The following is a 17,959-nucleotide window of genomic DNA, read 5'->3' on the forward strand; positions in this document are numbered from 1 at the left end:
CGGCCCGGCGGGCGGCCGGCCCTGGCGGGGCAGGGGGAAACCTGCAGCCCCTCGGGGTGGGCGCCCAGGCCGGGCGGGGTGTCGCGGCCCTGGGCCCCGCTCGGCGCTGGGTCGGCTCCCGAACTTGAGCCGTCGGAGCGGGGGAGGCGCCAGCCAGACTGCGCGGGGCCCTATTCTGTCTGAAAAGTTTGGATGGGGCGGGGGCCGGGGGAGTCCGGCAGGCTTGCCCCCACACACACCCCCAGCCCTCGGCTCTCATGGGCGCAGCTCCGCGCGCCTGGGCGCCTGAGCTGCTGGTCGGGAGGTGCGGGCAGCCCGCGAATCAATGGGACGGGAAGGAGGAGGATGGGCAGGATCGCGGCCCGCTGGGCCTGACGTGGCAGCCAGGCCAGCCCGGGAGGTGGAGCGGGCGCGGGGAGGTCACCCCGCTCCCTACCCTGCCCCTTCGAGGACTGGCCTGTAGATTAGGGTGGAGGGTCAGGCCTGACCCTAGAGTTCTGTGGGCTTCACCCCAGCTCTGGGGTCCAGGATCACGCCCGCCACGGGAGGGGGTGTGAGGAGGTCTCTAAGTGAATTTCTTGGGGACAGTTAGTGCCGCTTTGAAAAATGAACTAGTTCGTCGAACTCTAAGCGCCTCCATCTAATAACGGGTTCTCTTAAACCTGCGGCGCCGGGTACCGCCGAGGTCTCATGTGGTCTCCTGTAATTCCTCACTCCACGTCACCAGTGAGTTGGCGACTCCCTCCTCTGGAGTACACATTTCATGCATGCATTGCTGCGAGGCAGTGGGACAAATCTTTCCTAGATATTAGCTGTGAAGGTTTACATTTCATTAACCCTAAAAGCTTCAGAGGGGCAATTTTTTACATGATTTGTTGAAATGCAGTGTCGTCTTTAAACTTCTTTTTGATGCCATGGCCTCAGTGAAATAAGTTTTGAATTCAAAGAGCTTGATTTTTGCAGAGGCAGTAAAAGATGGACCTGGGTGGCAGAGATCCCATTTCCCTTATCAGTTTCTAAAAATTTCCACATCTAGAGTAACGCCCCACATCACTGACTGCTGTCTTCAGGACTCACCTATCTCCCCAGAACATACCTGAGATCGAGGAAGTAAGCAAAAACAAGAGACCTTTGAGCGGTCAAAATGGATGTTACAAAGTCCATGTACTGAAACCAGTGTTGTCTGGCATGGAGGTGATCTCTCATTTTGTACATATTCTGAGAGATTCAGGTGTAAGATTTCCAGTTACAGCGAAGTAATTGCAGCAATTGTGATAGCTGACAGTTAAGCACCTGCCGTGTACTAGGTAGTGCACTAAAGGCTTTGCATAGCTTTTTCCACCTAGTCTTTAAAATGATCTTAAGAGCTAGGTGCTATTGTCCCCATTCTGTGGAGGAGGGAACTGAGCCTTAAGGGAGGTGAGGAAATTAGTGGTAGAGCCAGGATTGAAACACAAGCAATCTAACTCACCGTTAAGGATTTTGAGTCAGTATCTGCCTATTTTGGCCTAAGTAATTTTAGTTTAAACTTTGATGTCAGACCAGTAGTTTAGGTCATCTTTTTCGTTGCACTCAGGAAATGTGTTCTCCCGCGCCACCCCCACCGCCCGCTTTATTGAGATATAATTGACATATAACATTGTATTAGTTTTAGGTGTGCAGCATAATGATTTGATATATGTACATATTGTGCAATGATCACCACAATAAGTTTAGTTAACATCCATCACCACACATAGTTAACCATTTTTTTCTTGTGGTGAGAACTTTTAAGATCTATTCCCTTACCAATTTTCAAATATACAGTATGGTGTTATTGACGATAGTCATTATGACATTCCCCAGGACTTATCAAGTCCTTAAGTATTGAAGCATGCTGTCTCTTTTTTTTTTTTTAAGATTTTATTTATTTATTCAACAGAGATAGAGACAGCCAGCGAGAGAGGGAACACAAGCAGGGGGAGTGGGAGAGGAAGAAGCAGGCTCATAGCAGAGGAGCCTGATGTGGGGCTCGATCCCGTAATGCCGGGATCTCGCCCTGAGCCGTCGAAGGCAGACGCCTAACCGCTGTGCCACCCAGGCACCCCTATAGCATGCTGTCTCTTAAACACATATCTAAACTAAGATGTTGGGGAGAAGCTAGTGTACCTCCACGTATAGAATTCTTAAGGGAACCTTGAGTAATACGGAGAAAGTCAGAGGGTTTGCTGTTTTATTTGTTTTTTAATATTCACTATCTTCATTTGGGAGATTTAGGAGCATTTAGGAAAACAGAAAATACTTCAGCCAAAATAATAAGATAAGTAGTTAAGTTCCTCTGTGTTTGTCAAATATTCCTACAGTTAACCTATAGTTATAGGGCATTTTTAAATTCTTTTCTTTGTCAGACTTAGGATCATTTTAGTTCTTATACATGAGATTCCCCAACCTTTTAAAAATCAAAATCGCCGAGATCATTTAGTCAGAATTAAATGCTAAATTTGATTGGCTACTTTGTTTTTCCATTCTAAATTATGAAAGTTGTTTAGAAGCTTTTGGAAGAGTAAGAATTTGATATGAGTTTCTCAAATAACTGGAATAAGAGACTTGTGCGTTCAGGTTGTGTTTCTCACTTTGACAGTACTGGTATTGGGGTTCAGTTTAGGATTTTGGCACCTGTTTTGAACATGCCTGCTGCCAGAACCATGGGGCTTTTTCTTTTTTTTCTCTCAGGCTAAGGGATGAGACAGGTTAATGAGGAAGCTGGAGATTCTGTTTTCCTGACCATCCGATTTGAGAATGGCCACCTTAAAGGGCCTGTTTTAAAGCAGGGGCAGGAGGGGCGCCTGGGTGGCACAGCGGTTGAGCATCTACCTTCAGCTCAGGGTGTGATCCCGGCGTTGTGGGATCGAGCCCCACATCAGGCTCCTCCGCTATGAGCCTGCTTCTTCCTCTCCCACTCCCCCTGCTTGTGTTCCCTTTCTCGCTGGCTGTCTCTATTTCTGTCGAATAAATAAATAAAATCTTTAATAAAAAAAAATAAAGTAGGGGCAAGAGAGCTGATCTTGGTTTAGCTCTCTGTGTCTTTGTCTGCTATTGTCATTACAAAGGGGTGTGCAGATGAAATGTGACTTTCTCATATCCCCGAACTATCGTTGCAACTGGATCTACAGCATGCTCAGGTTATCACTTTATCCTTGTCCTAAACACCGACCTGGATAGCCTTGGGAGAACAAACCTTGGTTTGTAGATGAAGAACTTCCTAGCAACATTTTTCTGTAGGCTGGCTGATAGTTATTAATAGTGCTATATCTGTTGTGCTTAAATTACTAGTGGAGTCCTTTTGAGATCCACGACTCCCAGCTGCCCTCTCCTAGTCTCTCCTCTCCTCTCCCATCTATTGCTTTGATTGTTGTTAGCTGTTGTTATGTAGGTTTTGTTGTAGACTTTTTATCTTTCTACACATGACAGGAACATCCAGTGTCCCCTGCATTTCTCATAATTGGACAGCTTATAATTTTGAATACAAAATCTCATCTTTTATTGTGGTCATTGAGTACTTCAGGAAGCTATTGTATCACATTCCCAGCTCCCTCTTTGTAGCAGCTGTCACCTCTGTTCTTTTGAGTGCCAGTCTGTTGACTAATCATTGCTCTCAAACATCTATTGACCACCCATTGTGTCCAAGGCCCTGGGGACACAATTCAGAGCAGCACCCTGAAGTTATCAAAGTCTCTGCTTTCAAGAAAGTTGCAATTTACTTGAAATAATAAGACATATATAAAAAGATAAAAATAAAGGGTATTAGATATTAAACCCTTTAGGCACTAAATCCTGTGTATGTGAAGTGGCTAGAAGGATCCCAGGGAAGGTTCCCATTACTTCCCAGCAAAGTGTATGTAAGACCTCTGCGAAGAAAAGTCTGAAACTTTGTTAATGAATGTAGAAGATGACCTGAATGTATCTTCATAACTGTGGTTCTGACTAGGACCAGATAGGCTGGTAAGGAAGCAAGATGATTCATCTCCCCAAATTAACTTGCTAACTCAGAATATCATCAAAGTTAAAAAAGCAATAAACTGAAAGAAAAAATCTATAACATATCTAAGTGACAAAAAGTTAACATACATAATAAAATACTCCTACAAAAAAAAAAAAAAGGCTAGAAAAATGGACAAAGTTGGCAGCTCACAGAAGAATAACAGAAGGCCCGTTAAGCGTGAAAGAATGCCCAGCCTCACTAATAGTTAGGAACTTGGACAGTAAGACAGCAATACATACCATCATTTCCTCTCTGGGTGAGAAAAGTAAGAGGTTTATAACCTGTAACATAGGTAAGGGTGTGAAAGGCCGTTCTCATTTGGTGTTAGTGAATATGAAAATTGGCACAGCCTTTCTAGGGGAAACCTGACTGCTTATCAGAACTTAAAGTTGATGTTCATATATTTTATCCCAGTAATTGTAAGGGATCTGAACCACAGAAATTGCCATAAATGTAAATAAACTATCTATAGGTATAAAGATGTCCTTGTACCTAAACAACTACAAAACATTGTTTATAGATAAAAAGATGTTTGTGTAGTATTCATAAAAACAAAAGTTGTAAACGACCTAAATGTCTGTTAATGGAGTGGTTGCTCAAATGTGGCATTGTTACACTATGAAACACTATGCAGCCATTACAAGAAGGAGCTAGAAGTTTAACAGGGGAAGATAAATCTGAGAGGTTAAGATTAAAAAGCAAATTGTAGGGGCACCTGCGTGGCTCAGCTGGTTAAGCATCTGCCTTTGGTTCAGGTCATGATCTCAGAGTCCTGGGATCGAACACTGCATCAGGCTCCCTGCTCTGCAGGGAGCCAGCTTTTCCCTCTCCCTCTGCTGCTCCCCCTGCTTGTGCTCTCTCTTGCTCTTCCTCTCAAATAAAGTCTTAAAAAAAAAAAAGAAAAGAAAAAATTGTAAAGCAAAAGACTCTGTGACCCCATTTTAAGGGGCAAACATATATGCCCCTTAAAAGGTCCTTTTGTTTTATTCCATATATTTTAGCCCAGTTGGAATTTTTAATTAAGTAGCATGGATTTCTTTGAAAACAAGAAAAAACAGCAAAACAGTACATAGTAAAAGCCGTCATTTATCAAGCATTTGCAGGGTGCCAGTTGTCATAATTTGTCCCCATTTGACAGATGCAGAAAGTGAAGTGGTTGGGGGGCAATGTTTGTAATGGGCCCAGGCTTACCCCGTGTGTTGAGGGGCTGAACTGAAACCCAGCCTGTCTGGCTCCAGAGACTCTTTTTCCTTAAGTCACAAGAGTTGTGTTACGAGTCAGTTCCTGACTGTTAGGCTGCTGGTTCCAGGGAAAGTTAATGGCCTTTAGGAGAGCATCCACATCCTTAGGGACAGTGGGTTGGAGCATAGTGCCTGGGGCCCTTGCGGAATGCTGCCTTGTTGACCGTGTGGTGCTGACTGTCCTGGTGGTCTAACCTATCGGATTGGTTGCAGCTCAGCTGTTACCAGGACAAAAGTAATTCATGGAAAGCTTTTCTGCTTGGTTGAGGGATTCTGTTGTGTAAACCACTGGGAATATAAGAAATGCAACTTTTAACCTGCAGCATAACTTAAAGTAATACACACTGTAGTGTAAATTGTAGGATTTTATTAAACCTAACTTGGCCAATAGGAAAAGACAATGGTGTTAGGTTTAATGACTGATTTCCATTTAACATGTCATACTCCTTAATATGGATATTTGGTGCAGTTGGTATTGGGATGGCCATTTCAGAAGCATTTAGAATGAGTATTCTTTTTTTTTTTTAAGATTTTTTTATTTATTTATGTGACAGAGAGACAGCCAGCGAGAGAGGGAGCACAGCAGGGGAGTGGGAGAGGAGGAAGCAGGCTCCCAGCGGAGGAGCCCTATGTGGGACTCGATCCCGGAATGCCGGGATCACGCCCTGAGCTGAAGGCAGCCGCCTAACGACTGCGCTACCCAGGCGCCCCTAGAATGAGTATTCTTGAGAGCTTGTACCTGCCAGCCTTCACATGCTTTGATCCCGAACAGGGAGAAAGTGACTGTGGGAGCCCCTCAGGCTTTGCAGGAGGTTCTTTCCCTGGAAGGAGATTCCTGCCCCTGCCCTCTCTGTCTTCAGCTGGGATCTCTATCATCTTGTGAAGACAGGACAGTTTTTCCGTCTTAAAGGAAGAAGCTGCTACTTCCTAATCAGGATCCCAGACCAGGAAAAATAGGGTAGAACTGTATAGGCACACTTAGATTTCCAGCATGGCAGTTCCTACATGGATTCTGCACCATAAGGCCACATACTGCCTGTCTCTCACTCCTCTCCTGCTTAGGGGGCTCTCCCAGTCTCTGGTTGGCAGTAAATTAGGGCAGAGCCCACAGAACGTTGCCTATTTACAGTCATAGAGACACAGTATGACTTAGACACTCTTCGGAAATGTTATCCCGAAATACCACAAAGTGAGAATTTACCCTATGACATGAAAATAAAATGAATTCTGTCTTTTTTTTTGACCCTTTGTTATTCGTTCAGCAGATATTTCCTTAGCCCTGTCGCGTGTCAGGCCCAGTGCTGAGCACAGAGAATACAAAATGGCTAAGACATGACCCCAACCTTTGGAGATCTCAGTGACTGTTGGGGAAGAGGGAAGACAGGCAACCAGATAATCGCAGTGTATTTCATAAGACCATAATAGGAGCTAGGGCAGCAGATGGTGGGAAGTAGTTCCCATTATGTCCTTGCTGAATGAATAAACAGCACCAAGGGAGGGTGTCTTCAAAGATGACTTCCCAGAGGAACTAGTATGTGAGTTGGGTCTTAAAGGGGGGTGGTAAAAGCGATATGATAGTCCTGGATTTTTAGTATGGGAATGCTGAAAATGAGGAAAAATTGCAAATCTATCTGGCTTCCAATTTCCATTAGAATAAACCGTTTGTAACAAATTTGCTTGTATGTACCCTATAATTTTTTATTTAAAATATTGGAAAGAACCAGATGGGAAAGGAACTGGGAATTTCTCTCACAAAGCTTCAACAAATATCAAATGTGAACTGCATGTTCCCTATCCTTTTCCTCTTCATCTCGTCTTCTCTCTCTCCCATGTCTCTATGTGAATGGCAGCCTCATTGTTCTCCTTTGGAACATTGATCTCTGATAAGAAAAAAAGCTCCCCATTACTGGGGAAAACTGAAAGGAGCAGACTGTCTGTATCTCCACCTTTGACCCTTGAAATTGGTTACTATTGATGGATCCAGAAGGAGAGAGTCAACTTTTTCTTCAGGTTCTGTTTAGGTATTTTTATGAATAGACCGAGAACTGTAATTATTCATATGTAGAAAGTAACATTCTTGCACCCAGGCTTTTAGTTTCAACAAGCCGCACAATTGTTTTGTAAAATATCATTTAAAAACAATGTAATTTTCACATTCCATAGGAGTATTGCCAATAATTTGGTGCAGCAACATTTCTGCAAAATACATGCTTGCTTAAATGTTTAATGGTGTGAAGTTTGCAATATAGAGGAAGGTTGGGTGGGTTCTGACGTGTAGTAAGATTCAGTTTCCTTAATGAATTCGCTCAGTGTTCATCTGAAACCCATAGTTCCCATCCTTTGTCACCTAAATATTTGGCCAAATATAGATGTCAGAAAAGTACACACGCTATGTGAACTTCAGCACGTCCACAGCTGAGTCTCCACATACCCCAGCAGTGCTCTGGGGGTGGACTGGTGGTTGGAGGTGGAAGCAGGTTTAAGGTGGTTATTTTGTTTTGTTTTTCTGGTGTTTCCGTTTTTTTTGTTTTTGTTTTTGTTTTTAAAGACTGCTGCTTTTGAGGACTGACTATAGTAGTAGGTTCCCACCCTCTTGTTGCCATGGCATCCATAGCAACATTTTTATGGCTGTGGGACGACTCTAAGAGATGGAATTTTTAAAAATCGTAACATGTCCAAGAAATGCTGCCCTCACAAAATAAGTCACTCTGGGAGGCCGTAGCACTGCTGCAGGGGTTGCTGCACTCGCTCTTCCCTGCGGCAGTGTTCCTCACCCATCGCTCATCTCCTTAATCAGATTAGACCCCGGGGCCATGAAGGATTTGTCACCGGGAGATACATTGTTTTGAAGTGGAAAGAAAGATGCTGAAGGTAGCAGACAGGTTATAACACTAAATACCAGCAGAATTAGTGAAATAATTCTTTTTTTTTTTTTTAAAGATTTTAGTTATGTATTCGACAGAGATAGAGACAGCCAGCGAGAGAGGGAACACAAGCAGGGGGAATGGGAAAGGAAGAAGCAGGCCCACAGTGGAGGAGCCTGATGTGGGGCTCGATCCCACAACGCCGGGATCACGCCCTGAGCCGAAGGCAGACGCTCAACCGCTGTGCCACCCAGGCGCCCCGTGAAATAGTTCTTAACTAAAGTATATATTTGAAAAATACAATGTTCAGGGGCACTTCAGTGGCTCAGTCGGGGAAGCATCCAGCTCTGATTTCGGTTCCGGTCATGATGGTGTCGTGAGATTGAGCCCTGAGTCAGGCTCCGTGCTCAGGGCAGAGTCTGCTTGGTCCCTCTCCCTCTGCTCCTCCCCCACTTGTACTCTCTCTCTCAAATAAATAAATAAAATCTTTTTTTTAAAAAAAGAGGGGCGCCTGGGTGGCACAGCGGTTAAGCGTCTGCCTTTGGCTCAGGGCGTGATCCTGGCGTTATGGGATCGAGCCCCCGCATCAGGCTCTTCCGCTACGAGCCTGCTTCCTCTCCCATTCCCCCTGCTTGTGTTCCCTCTCTCGCTGGCTGTCTCTATCTCTGTCAAATAAATAAATAAAATCTTAAAAAAAAAATTCATTTGAACAGTACATCCTGGTATATTGGTGCTGGCATAACGAAGGCACTTTACTGTAGTCACCCAGAACGATAAGACTGCTAGAGCCTCCCCGAAGGAGCGTGTTCAAGAATGTTAAGTGAAAGGAAAACTATAGCTGCTCTCATTCATGGAGTCATTGCAAACATCAGCCTTTGACCCTGGAGCCCACTTTTGGAATCTGCACTTCCTGCAGTGTTCTCCGCGGGAAGCATTCGGCTTCTCTAAGAGAGGCTTTTCTAATACTTTCCTTTTGTTTCTTCAGGTATTTCTGGAAAAAGCCAGCTTCTTTTTGCACTGGTCTTCACAACTCGTTACCTGGATCTTTTTACTTCATTTATTTCATTATATAATACATCTATGAAGGTATGGTATGGCATCCAATGGAATGCATTTTATCCATAATTCACAGGCCTATGGAAACTATTAAGTTTGTATCAGTTGTGTACTTAGACATCTTCTAGAATAATGTCTAAACATGCTGTTCTTGAGCTAAGCACTTTTAGATCACCTTGTACATAGAAATGGGAATAGCGTTATCATTAAGTACATTTTCTGTTTCAGAGGAGTATCTGTTTAATTAAAGTGTTTTGCAGTTTGAGATTTTTTAATGTTAAATTCCTTGAGTATGATAAACTTCTAAAGCTCTTGATAACCCCGTAAGAAAGAGGGATAACTATTATGTTTTCAAGCAGTGGGAAATTACAGACTCCCTGGGAAACCCGGCAGGTTGATTCAGAACAAGGAATGAAAGCCAGGGCTCCTCGCTGCAATATCTCGTTCTGCTGTTGTGGGAGGAATTATGTGTAGGCTTCTACTTCTTTTCTTCCTTTTCCTGTTAAGTCTATGTTTTGTTAACTTGTGTGCCACCTTTATTACTCTTTCCATGCCTAAATAGCATCTGTACCATAATTTGCTTAGCATGTTTAAAACCTTTTAACTTGTCCTAAGCATTCGTATCCATGGCTTTGGCGTCCCATCTTTTCCAAATCCACATGAAAACTAATGTGTAATTATTAAAATGCAAGGTGTTTGTGTACCACCTCACATCTTGTGGGCCTTTGGGGGTGCATGCTTCCTGCTTGCCAAGGCCTCGGTTTCACACAGTCACTGCACTTACACTTACTGAGCACCCACAGCGCCGGGCACCTCCCTTGCTCTGAGGACAGGGCCGAAAACAAGCAGAAGACTTAGTGTCTGGTTGGCAAGAGTAGACCAATCATCTCAATACTCAGTGACTGACGGCGGCTTGCGATGGGTGCTGTGAAGGAGAAGTATGGGGCTCTGAGGGTGTGCGACAGGAGTCTCATTTCTTTCCTTCATTCGTTCTCCGTAGCTTACTGAGCACCTGCGTGCGGGGCAGTGTTGTAGGCACTTGATTATTGACACACCTGAGGAAGTCATGTTTAACCGGAAGTCTATTGGGGTGGTACTTAAAAAGCATTTTTTTATAAACACAGGTCACAGTAGATAAAGCCATATTTGGGTCTGTGGTCTTTACTAAGAAACAAATTTGAGTTACCTATAATTGTTTCATTCTTCCTCATTAAGTGACCAGAGCCTTGGTTCAGAAAATAATTAGCTTACTTAAAACGGTTAGGTCCCTGCTTGTTGTCCAGGCAAGTTAAAACTGCAGGTATTACAAGCGTGTGAGTAAGACTCCTCCTCTGTGCCCCTCAGGAGCCTGGCTTTCAGAAGAATCCTTGCTTGGTTCTAGTTTCCAAGCATATCCTGAAAATCAGAGGAGTGGGAGCCAAGTTTTATGTGCTTATTGCTTTGACTTTAAATGCCAAGCACAGGTGAGAGGAGGAAAAGCAGCTGCTTGCCCCCGTCGCTGCGCAAGCCTTTACGGGCAGAATCTTGGCTGGCCGTGTTCCCGGCGCTGTGGAGGGACCCCCGGCTACCACGTGCCTTGGCCGGATGTTGTGTGGAGATTCTGTGTATAAATGTATATGTATTTTGTTGATACATGTAGATTATATGTTATTTTATTCATATACATGTACACATATATTTGTATGTGGAGAGAACTCCAACAATACAAGATATTAATCTTAATTTTTTTTTTTTGGTAGTTTGGTATATGGGTATGACCAACAATTTTAACTTGTCAACTATTTATTTGCAAATATAACTTCATGATGAGGTGCCAGGGATAGTTTAGTGTCTTTGTTTTGTTTTTAAGCCTATAAGGGCTTGATGATTGCTCTCATTTTTCTAATAAGTCGTTTGCCCAGATGTTTTCCTAAGTAGTACCGGGTAGCCCAACTATCCTACTTGTTCCCATTCAGAGGCTAAACCTGCCCTTTGCTTCTTGGGCCTAAAATTCTGCATTCTGAAAATTGCTGTAATTTCAGAATAACAGACTTTTCCTTTGGGTCACATGGCTATATGGTGTTTGACCTTTTGAATGTGAAAGAACATAACTTGATCGGAAGCCTTTGAACAGCTGTACTGCTATATGAGCGCCCTTGGCGGCATTTTTGACAAGTTATCCCTTACTTTTGGTTTTGCTTTTGGTATGCTACCAGACAAAATTTCATAGAAATGCTCTGAATGTTCTGTGTTAAAGTAACACAATGTAAGTAAAAATGATCATTGTGAAGTTAAATGTGAGCTACGTTGTATCTTCTCTCTAGAAAAGCACTCGCTAGGGGCCCCTGGGTGGCTCAGTCAGTTCATCCTCTAACTCTTGGTTTCAGCTCAGGTCATGATCGCATGGGTCGTCGGATTGAGGTGTCTGCTTGGTGCAGCGTCTCGAGATTCTTTCCTTCTGCCCCTCCCCTCTTTCTCTCTCGCTCTCTCAAATAGATACATACGTCTTGGGGGGAAAAAAAAGAAAGAAAAAAAAGGCACAAGCTAAGAAATAGCCTCATGCTGGAGGCAGGGGCACTGGTTTTGAAGTGCATTGAACTTCGTGTTCTTTTTTTTTTTTTTCCTTAAGCTGCTATCTTATAGTTTAAAGTGAGATTAAAAATACATTCTTTGGCAGTTTCTCATAAAGTTAAAGGTACACTTTTAACATACGATCCAGCAATCCCATTCCCAGGTATTTACCCAAGAAAAGTGAAAAGTTAGGTTCATACAAATGGCTGTACGTAAATGCTCATAGCAGCTTTATCTACTGTCCCCCAAGCTGGCAGCACCCCACCGTCCTGAAGCTAGCGCGTGGTGAACACACTGGTACACCCATCCAGTGAGCTGCTCCTCGGCAGCAAAAAGGAACCAGTTGTTAATACATGCAACAACATGGTTGGATCGAGAATGCAGTATGGTACTTGAAAGAAGCCAGATTTAGGGGGACATACTGTATGACTCCATTTATTTGGTATTCTGGAAAACTTCAGGGACCAAGAATACATCAGTTTTCCTCCCCCCCCCCCAAAAAAAAGAATAATAGATCAGTTATCGCCAGAGGTTGGGCCTCAGGGAAGGGCTTGAGCGCGAAGGGGCGGCATAAGGGAGGTTTTTTTTTTGGGAGGGGTCACATGATAGGACTATTCTGTGTCTCGATTGTGGTGGTGGTTATATGACTGGTAGAACTATATACTCCCCAGAAGTGAACTTTATTGTATTTAAATTTCAAAATGAAGAAGCTAAGGAAAACAATCTTGCTTTTGTGAGCATATGGATGATGTAGAAAGCCAAGGGAGTTGGAGCCATTGTAAAGTGTGGATGACCTGGCGCTTTCCTTCCGTCCTTAGCTCATCTACATTGCCTGCTCCTACGCCACGGTGTACCTGATCTACGTGAAGTTCAAGGCAACCTACGATGGGAATCATGACACCTTCCGAGTGGAGTTCCTGGTGGTCCCTGTGGGAGGCCTCTCCTTTCTAGTCAATCATGATTTCTCTCCTCTGGAGGTTAGTTAAGAGGTTATGTAGGGAAACAGACGTGTTTGCAGATAATGTGGGTGGTTCTGGTCGGTTGGTCGGTCCGTTGGTTGGTGTGTTTGGCAGGCTTCTGGCACAGCACACACTATTTGGTGTAAATAAATCACAGGAATTGAGCCCCCAGGTGTTCGGGGGTCTGCTGACGGATGATTGCCGGATTTTCCTCTAGAGAGTAAACCAGGCTTCTGTGGTAGCAAACACAGTGCCTTGCCCATCCACGTGCTTGAAGAACACGGTCTTCTCTGCGCTCTGACCCAGCTTTGTTTCCTCTTCATGGAGGGGTGTTGCACGATGATACTGTGTGCAAATCCCCTAGGCAGTGTGGCTACCCTGCGGGTGTTGAGGAAAGGTGGTTTGCTTGGTGCCCTGCACTCCTGGGTGCCTCACCCTTCCCTTAGCGTCCTGGGGAAGCCGCTGCTCGTGGATTCGGAACACTCCCAGGGCTACCTGCAAGGCCTCCTGTCGTCAGTGTGGATCAAGTTGGGCAGAGTGCAGAATGACAACTCCCATTACTTAACCTTTTGATTTAACCACCCTAAGAAAGCCCCAAGACTAAGAAAGATGATGAAAATATTGAGATAGTCTGCGAAGGAGACCAACTCGTAAGGAAAAGCAGCAGTGGGAGAGTAGAAGGCCCGGGCTGTTAGCCCGTGCACCCTGGCAGAGAGCACCCTAGATTCGGAGTGGGACAAGCTTACCCGGGAGAAGCACATATGTAGATTCACAGAAGATTGTACCGGGAAGATGTTGGAGAGATGGGTAAGGAAAATTCCCAGAGGCAGAGGTGTCTGGGTTACCCAGCTTGTCATTGGGAACGTCATGCCTCTTCAGTGTAGCTCATGTTTCTGTGACTTCGTCCATCGCTGAGCTGCTGTTTTGTGCTCCGACGCCCAGACTCCTCAGGCTTCGTGCTGCTCCACAGTAAAGCAAGAGTATTTCCTGTGAACACGCGGTGGGTACCGGGTGCTGACTGAAGCCTGTGCTTTCCCTTACAGATTTTGTGGACCTTCTCCATCTACCTGGAATCAGTGGCCATCCTTCCTCAGCTCTTCATGATCAGCAAGACAGGGGAGGCGGAGACCATCACCACCCACTACCTGTTCTTCCTGGGCCTCTACCGCGCTCTCTATCTGGTCAACTGGATCTGGCGCTTCTACTTCGAGGGCTTCTTTGACCTCATTGCCGTGGTGGCCGGCGTCGTCCAGACTATTCTCTACTGCGACTTCTTCTACTTGTACATTACAAAAGGTACCTCGGGCTGCCTCCTCCCTGCTTTGCTCCTACAGCCGTGCGTTTTTAGGCGCTCCCTGGCCCAGCACGCTCCTAGTCTGGCACTAGCTCATCAGGCACAACTGGTTTCAGAAAAACATTTTAACTGACTGTCAAATAAAATCCAGCCTTTTTTCTTTTCTGTAGCTTTATTGTTTTTCTATAATAGCATGTTTTATTGTGAGAAATTTAATCAGCTTTTGTAATCCTGAAAACAATCACCTGAAACCCTACCACTCAGAGATGATCATAGTTAAATGTTTCGATAAATGTTTCCAGATAGGTTTATGCATATACACAGATACACGAGTTAAACTATACATGCTGTTCTATAATCTGTTCCTTTTCCCCATTCACATTTTTTCAAGTCAGTAGATAGAAATCTACATAGTTGCCAGTAGCCATAGAGTATTTCATTATGTGTATTACCATAATTTCCTTACTCAGCCCCCTGTTCATGGTTATTCAGGCTGTTGCTGATTTGCTATTAAAATCCAGTGCTTGTGGCGTCTGGGGGGCTTTAATTGGTTAAGCGTCCAGCTCTTCCTTTGGCTCAGCTCGTGATCTCAGGGTCATCAGATCAAGCCCCAAATTGGGCTCTGCGCTGAGCTTGGAGCCTGCTGAAGATTCCCTCTGCCCCCAACCATCTAGCTCGCACACACTCTCTTTCTCTCAAAAAAACAAAAACACAACAAAACAGTGCTTAAGTCAGTATCCTTGTATATGTATTTTTTCACATTTACATGGATATAGGACATGCGAACGTCACAAAAATCTGATGAAAACTGTGGTCCTTGTTAAAAAATAAAAAAGCATATTAATGCATGTGCACACAAATGTATGCATATAGTTTTAGGGGATTCAGGAGCCCCTGAAACCCAACCACAGACTTAGGCTAAGAATTCTTGCTATACTGTTACAGTGCCTAATGGTGGAATTGCTAGCTACAAGGGCATATATATCTTCTCTCTTTTTTAACATCCAAAATTTCATAGAGCTCTGTGCATATTAACAGTCATTTTACTATATGTTGATAGGGGAGAAAGTAATGATAAGAAAATGCTATTGTAAATTTAGTGACAATTTCAGTCGAATTTGTATTTAATTCTTAAGTTAGATCTAAGAATTCAGTTGCTATGACGTCAAGGTACATGAAGAAAATTCCAGTATATGTGTGCATGACATACTCACAATTCAGAGGGTTTTGTTTATTGACACCGAAATCCAGTGATTCTTGGTGCTAAAGACTTATTTCCTCGTACCTTGTTCTCTAGTGTCTTGAGTGTGACAGCCCTCTAGGAACAGGAAGAAGGAAACTCTAAACTTGTCAATACCAGTAACCTTTTGTTTTCTCTTCCTCTCTTTTGAACATTCTAGTACTCAAGGGAAAGAAGCTCAGTCTGCCAGCGTAAGTGCCAAAGACCATCGCCAGCATCTGTCCTTCAGGGTGCTCGGACAGAATTCCTACCACAGCAAAGGCACAAGATGCTTGATACGGAAAATCGGAAACGGAACTCTTTTGTTGCAGATCGTCATCCGTGGCTCTGTAAGAACCCAGAAGAAAAGAACCAGAAGGTTTCTGTTTAATGCATCTTGCCTTATCTTTTTTTATTACTATGTACAAAGATTTTTTTACACAAAGAAACTTAATGCTGTGTGAATAAATTCAGTGTGTAGCTTCAGTTGCGGTAGTTCCAAAAGTGAGGATTTTGTGAGGAGTAAGTGCAAACTTTTTTTTTTTTTTAATTCTTTGAAACTGTTGATTCTTTGTGTCTGCAGTGAAATTGTACTCCTTGACCGTTGGTAGATTATATATTCTTCCATCTATCAAACTTGCATTCCACTATATTTATTTTTTGCCAAAAGATGAGTTACATTTGTTTGAAATCTGAGACACTATGTTCAATTTGGTCTTTGTTCAAATCTCTTCCCACCCAATGTGGAAATCCTTCCTTGGACATCACAACACTACATGTAAGGCTGGTAAGGATGACTCCCAAGCTTATGGTTTTCAATACCAAAATTTTCAGATTCTGAATGTAGATGGAGTCTCGTTTAAGTGTCACCAGAGGTGCCTGCCCTGCTTTCCTGCTAAGAAGAGTGAGTTTGAGACTGTCCCGGGGTGCCCGAGAACTCGGTGGGCAGGGGTTCTGGGCTGCTTGCCATCTGAATGTGGGGTGTGAGGGACATTAGTGATTCTGTTGGACCTAGGACTCTACTCCTCTGAGGAATGGAACACAGGTTAGTCACCTGTCACTTTAATTTACAGTTCCAAAAGATTACTACAACCATGTCCATGCTTAGATTCAAATGGTATTTCATATCACTTTCGGGTAGTAAAATGATTTACATTTTTTTCTTATCGGCAGCACCATTTGCCATTCCTTATACTCTTTGATTTTTGTTTTTGTTTTGTTTTTACTGAGCTCTTGCATGATTTATCTTGTGTTAACATCCTAAATAAACATTTTATTAAATGTAGAATAAATTGTCTTTTTCTTTTTTTTTTTTTTTTTTGTGAATTAGGCTTTTGTAACATCCTACGTCAGGATGATTTTTTCATTTTTCAATTGGCAACAAAAGCTCTATATGGGGCTGCAAACATTTATTGTCCACGAATTAATCTAAAACTTTCTGTATCTTGAGGGAAAATTGGAATTTTTCCTCCTGATTTTGCCATTTTATTGATTTGCTACATTTTTTTGATTTGTGCAAAAGCATATGACTTTGTGTTTATGTGATGCACCATAAATGTTGAAGCGTTGAGTACTAACAGTGCTTACTACAAGAAGGATGGAGTATTTTTGCTTGCTGCATTAAAATATCTTGTGGAAGAAGGGAGCTAGATGGGTTTTATTTTTATCTAGTGTGTCTCTTAACATCTTTCTAAATTGGCAGTGTGACTGCATAGTTGAACCTCTTGTCTTGATCTCTCATCTTGTGCGCCCCCCCCCCCGCCCGCTGTGCCTCATGGTTGTCCTTTTGTGTATCTGTATCTTCCCAGCATTCTAGTCTTGGTTTAGTTTCTGTTTTCATCCTCTTTAGAAGATTCTGAGAGTGTGGAGGAAGGGTGGGAAATCTCGGCATAAGTGGAGCAGACTGCTGCCCATGCTGGGGGCGGGGTGGGGGGCTCACACTGTTTCTGTGCATGTAAATTAAACACAAGCTGGAATCATTGTGGGAGAGCACAATGCAGACGGCAAAGGTCTAGGACCTCGTCTCCGGAAGCATCAGTGTCTTCTCTAGTCATTTGGCCCACGTAAAATTAAAACTGGCTAAGATGTTACCACCATTTCGTGGCCAACCAGGATGACATCTTAATAAATACGGTGGCTGAGTAGGAGTGCGGGACTGGGGCAGTGTCCTCGCACACATAGAAAACAAAGGCCTTGTATGATGCGCCTTACAAAGCACTGTTTCAAAGTTCCTTTTACTTATCCAATAAAGGTTATCAGGTAATTAATATTTTTTATCCAGCTGTTTTATTCGTGTGAATTTTTCTTTAATGAAAGCATGAAGAGAAATAAAGTTAACAAATTTGCCTACTAAGTGGGCTGTTGGCTGCTTACAGACACCAATCCATTCCCCATCCAGTAAAATCACAGTGTCAGAATAATGTTTCCTGCTTCCTTGCAGGCTGGTGAAGAGAGGAGTAAGCAGAGAAATAGGTGAGGGGGGAAGAAAAGGCTGCAGGTGGAAGGCCGTGGAAGCAGATCCAGCCCAGCCTTTCCAAAGATGCCACTAGGTTGGACGACTTCTTGGAGAGGCCAAGCAAAGATTTTGTTTCAATAGGAGTCATGAGTGGTTGGTGGGAACCCTGAGTAAGGAAAGCACAAGCTTTGGGGTCACTACTCACACTCTAGCTCCGTGCCCTGGATTTAACGTGAGTCTCCATCTCCCTCAGTTACCTGCAGAGACTCCCGCCACAGTTTTGTGAGGCGTGAATGAGCC

General features: G+C 43.6%; 1 protein-coding gene across 2 annotated transcripts in view; it reads left to right on the top strand.

Annotated features, from left to right (window-relative positions):
• KDELR2 (KDEL endoplasmic reticulum protein retention receptor 2) overlaps window positions 1-17,473 on the top strand; it is an 18,027-nt gene extending 554 nt beyond the window's left edge. The window contains exons 2-5 of one of the 2 annotated variants that reach the window (XM_034669782.1): window positions 9,112-9,212; window positions 12,551-12,709; window positions 13,735-13,987; window positions 15,386-17,471. In XM_034669782.1, the coding sequence (XP_034525673.1) occupies window positions 9,112-9,212; window positions 12,551-12,709; window positions 13,735-13,987; window positions 15,386-15,420 (548 nt within the window). In that variant the 3' untranslated portion in view covers window positions 15,421-17,471. Of the gene's footprint in view, window positions 1-9,111; window positions 9,213-12,550; window positions 12,710-13,734; window positions 13,988-15,385 lie in introns of both variants that reach the window. The other variant, XM_034669783.1, reaches the window with a different exon arrangement.
• Window positions 17,474-17,959: the final 486 nt, after the last annotated feature.

The sequence above is a fragment of the Ailuropoda melanoleuca genome, chromosome 10 (assembly GCF_002007445.2).
Source record: "Ailuropoda melanoleuca isolate Jingjing chromosome 10, ASM200744v2, whole genome shotgun sequence".
Classification (NCBI taxonomy): domain Eukaryota; kingdom Metazoa; phylum Chordata; class Mammalia; order Carnivora; family Ursidae; genus Ailuropoda; species Ailuropoda melanoleuca.